Here is a 7,435-nt window from a genome sequence, read left to right on the forward strand (position 1 = left end):
GCCCGAGGCAGGGCTGCCTGGTAACCGGCCCGCCTCCAGGGAACCGTTGCAGAGGTTCCTCTTCCCCATTGCCAGGGTTGTGTTCTTTCTTTTTTTCTACCGCAGGGACTTTCCACAGCTCAGCCCCCATGTGAGGGAGGAACTGGCACATCACTGTGTTTGGATGCAGCAGGGTCCCTCCAAGGGTGGCTCTGCCACCGCAGGAGGAAGCCACCCTGCTACTGATTTTCCAGCGGGGAACAAAGGCACGAGCCACAGTTTTAGAAAAAATCCCTCCTTTTCCTAACCCCAGTGTGGTGGCCAGCCACAGCTCCCCTGACACCCACCCAGGGGCCTCCAGGGGTGCTCACGGCACCACAAGCCACAGGCTGTGCAGCACAGATGGCCCTCCTTGCTCCCAGCAACGCGTGGCCTTCAGGCTGCGGTCCCACTGGGAGCCAAGCTTGGCTAGCCTACCCACTCGGGCAGGAGCGAAGGCAAACCGCCCTCCTCCCTCGCTCGTACCCTCACAGCATTCACCACTGCCCCAGCACTGCTTTAGGAATCTTTATTTTTAAAATGAGACTGCCTTCTCCACTTGACCCCGCTCTCAGGAGGAATAACACGGCGGACTTTCCCCACCCGCTCCCAGCCTGGCACAGCACCAGGTGGCTCCACGGCCAGGGGTCCCTTTGCACCACGGCCAGGGGCTCTCTGAGCACTGAGGACAGGTTGGAACCTGCATCTTCCCGCACGGCTGCTCTCACGTTACACTGACTTTGCAAACAGAGGCACAATGTGAGCCAGACAACCCTGACAAAGCCCCTTTGTGTGCAAAGGGCAAAGGTAGGAGAGATGGGGATGGAGGGCCCTGGCGTCCTGCGGCATAATCTAAGCTTCCACAAAGGAAAGGGAGAGGCAGGGCCAGCCCCAAGCTTGCCCGGGCTGCTGCCAGCTTCTCAGCTCGAAAGAGAATTTGGGCAGCGGCTGGGATGGAGAGATAAGGGAATTAGGCTGCTCTCCTCAGCTAAGTAGCTGCAATTGGACACAGATGCAGGGCTGCTCCCAGAGGAATTGCAGCGAGACAGAGTGCTGCAGCTGCCAGTGCATGCTGGGGCTCCCAGTGTCACAGAGCTGCACCGTTCTGGCATCTTGCCGAGCTCAGGGCAGCGACTCAATGACCCCACTGCAACAAACAGGCAGAGCCTGGAGGCATCACCCCACTTGCTGAGCACAGAACAGGGAAAAGGCTGTGTTTGCTCCAGAGCACTGCTCCCAGAGGACTGGAAAACTAGAAGTGAAGTTGCAAAGAGTCAAGCAAACCAAAATCAAAGTGTTTTGGGCAGAGAGCAGCTCTGCAGTCCTGTGATGCAGCCAGTACTTTCATCTACAGATGCACCTGGCATTTGCTCCTCTACAGGGGCACAAACAATTGCACTTGCAAGAAACAACCAGAAAGCCTGCCCTGGCTTCAGGTGAGACACCCGACTCCAGCCCCCACGGACTCGAGGCTTCAAAATGGAGCAGGCTTCCCTGCTGCCAAGCAGGGCATAGCTTCCTGGAGTGGATGTGGCTTTCCCCTTCCCTCACACCCAAGGACTGGGATCCCATTGTGCTTTCCCCTTCACACAGTGTCACCCCGCACCAGTGCTGAGGCAGAAGTCCTTGCCCCGGCTGGCTGAGGAGCATCGCTGCCCGCTGCTTTTGGAGGGTTCTTGTGTTCTCGGGGTGGGGTGGGAGGGGGGAAGGTGGGGCTCTGCAAGGCATCTGAGTACATCTCATCCTGGACGCAGGGACGCTGCATGACCCGCTGCAGCAGCGGCTTGAGCAGGCCCACAGTCAGCTGGTTCCCCTCACTTGAGAAGGGCACCGGGTCCTGCTGGGAGCAAGGGAGGTGCTGCAGGACCACGGTGAGGATGTCTGAAGTGCTGAGCTCAGCAGGGCATAGCAGCCACAGTGTGTCCAGGTAAGGGTCCAGCTCCCGGTGCCGGGCGAACTCTGCTAGCAGCGTGGTGAATATCTCCTTATTAAGCAAAGGACTGAGCTTGGAGAACTTTTCTGCCACCTCCACCACCCGCTGCCAGTGCTTCAGGCGGATGAGAAGGTGCAGAGCTTGCAGCACAGCCTTGGGTCTCTTGCTGCAGAGCAGCAGTTCGAGCTCCAACTCATCATCCACCTCACTGTGCTTGCTCTTCCTGGCCAGCACTCCCAGGGCTCTCTTGTACAGTGGCACGCGGCCTTCCGGGCCCTCCTTGCCGCTGTATGGCCAGGAGATGCTCACGTACTGCTGGGTCAGCTCCACAAAGTTGGGCAGCCACTTGGGTTTGAACCTCAGGAAGGAAGCACAGATGAGCTCAAAGAGCGGGACCACCCCATTCTGCCCCACCTCCTCCTGCTGTGGTCCTCCTAGGACCTTCTTCCAAACCTCTGGGGTGGCCCGGGCCACCAAGAGGCCATCCCCGTTCTGCTGTAGCTGCAGGCAGCTCCTGGTGGCCTTCCAGGCAGCCCTGGGGAAGGAGGTAAAGACTGAGTTCAGGTAGGCCAAGTTGTCCTTGTCCATGTCAGAGTGCAGAACACGGCTGACCTCCTGCTCCACCAGTTCCTCGCAGTAACTTTCCACCTTGCTCTCCGAGGCACTCACCACACAGGTTTTGAGGAGCTCCAGGCTGAGGTAGCTCTGCAGCTCCAGGCTGATTGTGCTCAGCAGCTTGGCATAAGTTTCTTGGAGGCCTCGGGCTGGCTTCTGCTTTTGGTGAAGGCTGTGCTGCAGGATGGCAGTGAGGGCCACGGGTGCCTGGAAGACTCCACCTTTCTTCAACTTCTCCACCGTCAGCTTGGAGCTGCTGAGACTCCTTCTCTGGTAGTACCTGCAGGCCTCCTCGAATACCATCTCCACCAGGCACGGCTCAGGCCTGCCACTGTCCTCGGGGTTGGAGAAACTAAAGCTGTAGATGCCAGTTGGAGCGAGAAATTGAATGCTATCTTCCTCTTCCGGGGACTCCAGGAAATGCACCTCTTTCATGCTCAGGATTTTCTTTTCTATGACCCTCCCACTGTTCTGGTTGACAAGGTACAGAACTCCAGCCAGCACGCAGGCCAAGATGCTACCGTAGGTCTTCAGCTCAACGGCATCACCTCGGGCCAGAGGCTCCGCTTCCAGGTCAAAGACATGCCTCTGCGTCCCATCTGCCTCTAGCACGTTCACAGCACCCTTCCTGCTCACCAGCAACAAAGCCCCACAGCTGGACACGGCACAGGTGTGAATGTCCAGAGGTGCCAAAGCTGAGAGGAGACCCACGGAGCCAAGCAGGAGCTTCCTGAAGTCCGACTCGCTGCTGGAGTGCAGCACCTTGCTGTGGACAAAGCCTGCGGAGGGGGCTGCGATGGTGAGCTTTGCCTGCTCGGGATGCCAGATGAGGAGGAACTTGGAGGCGGTGGCAAAGCTGCCAGAAGCGGGCACCAGGAAGACGTGCCAAGGAGAGGCCAGGACCCGGTACTCGGGGCAGTTGTGCAGGACTATCCTCACAGGGCCCAGCCGCACACCTTGCTCCCCCAGCTCCAGGGTGCGGGCACAGACGCAGAACCTGAAGGCACATTTGCTGATGTCCGAGCGGGTGTCCAGGGGCGGCCTCTCCTCGCACCACACCAGGCTGGCCGCCTGGCTGCACACGGACACGACACGCGCCCGGGCACCCTGGCACAGCTCCAGCGTCTGCAGCAGCTGCCAACCCGCCGCCGAGACGAAGCGCCAGAGCTCGGCGCGGCCGTGCTCCCACACGATGCCCAGCGCCCAGCGGCCCGGCGCCGCGGGGCTCTGCGGGAAGACCAGTCCCGCCAGGGCGGGCTGCGGGGGCCGCCAGCTCCTCTCCAGCTCGGCCCCGCCGCCGCCCCGCAGCTGGAAGGCCACCACCTGGGGCAGGGGGGGCGGCCGGTTCTCCTGCAGCACCACGAGGTGCCTCCCGTCGGGGCTGGGCCGGACGCGTCGGGGCTCCTCGCCGTGGCACAGCAGCTCCTGCAGCCTCCGGCCCCGGCTCAGGTCGCTGAAGTCGGAGAGCTGCCGCAGCGTCCCGGACGGCTTCATCTCGGGGGCGCGCCCTGCGCAGCGACAGCGGGCTGAGGTTCAGCCGGCACGGCTCCCGGCCCTCCCGTCACCTTCCGCTCAGCCCCGGGCCCCCGCCTCTCCCCTCGGGGCCCCGCGCGCGGGCCCTACCTGCCGGGCCGGCCGCTCGGCTGGGCTCTGCGCAATCACGAGGCGGCGGCTTCCGGGCGGAGCCGCTCCCCGTCGGGTCTCCGAGCCGGGCCGGGCCGCCCCTCTCCGACTTCCGTCGCCGCTTCAGCGGAGGCTGCGCGACCGCGACCTCCGGGCTCCGCGGGAGGAGCGCGGTGGGACCGCCGGCCCCTCGGCCCGACGCCGGCCCCGCCCGGCCGCCCCCATCGCCGCCGCGGAGAGCGGGGCCGGGAGCGCGGCGGAACGGCGCTGACAGCGGCCGTGCGGGCGGCGCCAGGACCGCGCGGCGCCGGGCCCCTCGGGGCGCATGCGCGGCACTGTGAGCGGCGCACGCGCGCTGCAGAGCGGAGCGGCGGGACCGCAGGTAAGCGGCGGGCGGGGGGGGTCGCGGTGTCTGTAGCCCGCGGGTGGGACGGGACGGGACGCGACGCGACGCGACGCGTCACACCGCCACGGCCGTCCCGACGTCCGCTGAGCGGCGGGGACACCTCGGGCCGCCGGGACCGAGGGCCGAGGGGCCCGGCCCTCTTCGGGCCTCTCTGGGGAGTCCCCGGGTGCAGCCCGGCGAGAGGCGGCGGCCGCGAGGGCTCGGTCCCGCGCTGTGGCACGGCGCCGGCCGGGGCCGTTTGTCGTGGGCCGCCCTAACAGCGCGTCCTGCTCCGGGCGGTGCTGGCGCGGGCGCGGCAGGCACGGCGGGCGGCGTGCTGCTCGGCCGTGTCGGCTCCTGTAGGAGGGGCGGCGCTTTGAAGGGGAGTGTCGGGAGGTGAGGAAAAGGGAGGTCGGTCGTCCTGTGGTTGTAGCGTGTCTGTCTCGAGCGCTTGTGCTGCTCGCGGTCTGCGTCTCCAAGTCGTGCCTTTCTGTAGTTCTGCGTTCCTTACCTTGCGTGCCTCTGCTCTGCGGCGTCTTGGAACGTAGCAGCTTCCTCAGCAGCGGGAGCCAAGGCTGTGCTGCTGTGCTGTTCAGCCTGGGCCTTGGAACTGCGCTGACGGCTGAAACTCTGGGGAAAGGGTGGGGGAGCGCTGGGGCACGGTATTTTCTTTCAGAAGGAAGGCATCTGGAAATGTCTTCAGGTGGAGTGAGCTTTTAGCTGTGGGTGTGGAGGCCGCACTGAGTATTTCATGGTGAATTGGATGGAATGGATCCTGAGAGGCTTGAAAAGTGAAAACTGAAAGAGGCTTTTTCACAGCACAGAGCTAAGCTAGAAATATGGAGAGAAAGTGTGATGAAATGATAAAGTTAATTTGGAAAAATGGTCTGAACAGATGCAGGTGCGAGCATGTGGGCTTGTCTGGATGGGCTTGACAGGAAGAAGCTCAGCTATGTGATGGCGTGAAGTTGGTGTTATTTCAACTGGACAGATAGAAATGAAAGGCCATTAGGAGTGTAACGTCAAAAATGTAACTTGCCTGCAATTCCTTTGTATCATTGCTAAGGCAGGTGCAGTGCAAGCTTGTAGCTGTGTATCTGTGTTAGAAATCACTTTTTCTGTTTTTCAGGGCAAGGAAGACAGGTCAGTAGTGGTGTAGCTGTATGGGTTGTGCTATGTAGAAGCACACACTGCTACTGCTCTGAGCGGGGTGGAGAGGCTGGCTAGTAGAAACACATGCACTGAGGCTGTGCTGCTTGGTACTGCCAAAATAAAGAAGTAGAAAATGTGTGGGTTTTAGTTGTCGTAACCTCAGAATATATTTCTTGTTCTGTATTACATGAAGGTAGTTGGGAATCATGCCAGATTGATCCAAGGCTTCTGTGCTGTGAATGATAGCAGTTCCCTGGTGGGTGTGCTGGGTGCTGTGCTGTTGTAACAAGAGATATGGCCTGAGCTGTTTTCATTCCAATGGACGATATGCAGATACAGCTGTAAGGAATGACGAAGGTCTAAAGTAGCATGGACCTGTTAGCATCAGTTGTAATTGTCAACATGAGAGTTGGCAGACTGTAAGCTGCTAAAGGGCTCATAACAGAAATTTGATTGTGGTGGTTGCTTAAGCCTCAACAAAATGCAGCCCACCACGTCCCTCCCCTCTCTGTTTTCATTGGTGTTCTGCCCAGACTGCTGTTCCGTGGTTCCTGGTGGGGGGTTAGTGCTGGGGCTTGAACTGGGTCAGGGCACTGCCCTGCATTTGGATTTGTAAGCTCGTGTGCAGATTGCAGCTTCCTCTGACAGACGAGTGCTGGGACCTGTGATCTTAACTGCCCTGTTGCCTGCGTCCAGTATTGGCCCTGCAGGTTCATCGTGTGTGTTCAGTGCTGGAATTTCGCTGGCGAGTACAAGGACTGGACTACAGTCTGTACTCTTTACAAGCCATAGGTCACTTTTAGGCAGAGGTTTATCCATTGCCTGTGGTCTATGCCATTTTTGAAAAACTCTCCTTTAGATTGAAGTGGTGTGCTTGCTAAGTGCCTCAGAAGGCACAGCATGATCCTGCTGGTCCCAGGTGTGTGCAGCTGGGGTCAGGCTGATTACCCAGCTGGAGATCTTCTAAACGAGGGAGACTAATCTTAGTAGCAGCAGCAGCAGCGAGCCAAGGGATTGGATTCAGAAAGGGGCAGTGTCTCGGGTCTTACTCAGAGCTTTCATTAGTATTGATTAACACTGGTTTGAAATTAGCAAACTGATGTGATCACATCATTTGTACTACCTTTTTCAGGTACAGAATAAATGGTTTGACAATTAAAGGCATACGTGAAAATCCCACTTGGCGTTATCCGTTTGTTTTTTGTTTAGCCAGATAGTGTAACAGTGTATTTTTGGTACTTCTAGACTGAAGAAGGCATAGTTGTATGTGTATTATGTAACCTTGAAAACATTCAAGTCTGACTAAACCTCAGGCTCAAAATGTCAGGTTTTTCTTTTTGAATTTTTCCTGTGGATGGTCTGACTGAATGCTGACGAGGACGCCTTCATCTGAATGTCACGTGTTTGATGTGGATCTCCGGTATGAGTTGTGGAGTGGGGTGGTGGGGAGGCGGATGGCTGGATCAGCTGATCCTGGGGCTGATGAGAGATAAGGCAGATCTGCCTCAACTTCTGTCTGCCTGCCTTTCATCTTTGAGCTACCAGGATTCCTGCTCTGCTAAGCTTTCTGTTAGCTCCTGCTGAACATCTTGGATGCTCTGCAGCACAGCAGCATAGCAGGCTGTAGGAATCTGTGGCGGGTGCTTCTCTCTGCCCTGGGGACGGCTCTGTGCTGTCAGTGACCACGGCAGGATTCACTGAGCAGTGCA

At 59.1% G+C, this 7,435-nt stretch overlaps 1 protein-coding gene across 1 annotated transcript; it reads right to left on the bottom strand.

The window, feature by feature from the left end:
- Window positions 1-1,603: 1,603 nt before the first annotated feature.
- On the bottom strand, window positions 1,604-4,060 carry HPS6 (HPS6 biogenesis of lysosomal organelles complex 2 subunit 3; the record flags this gene model as incomplete). Its single annotated transcript, XM_079535171.1, has 1 exon — window positions 1,604-4,060. One exon carries the CDS (start codon window positions 4,058-4,060, stop codon window positions 1,604-1,606), a length of 2,457 nt encoding a protein of 818 aa, XP_079391297.1.
- Window positions 4,061-7,435: the final 3,375 nt, after the last annotated feature.

This window comes from Tetrao urogallus, assembly GCF_951394365.1.
Source record: "Tetrao urogallus genome assembly, chromosome: 5".
Lineage (NCBI taxonomy): Eukaryota > Metazoa > Chordata > Aves > Galliformes > Phasianidae > Tetrao > Tetrao urogallus.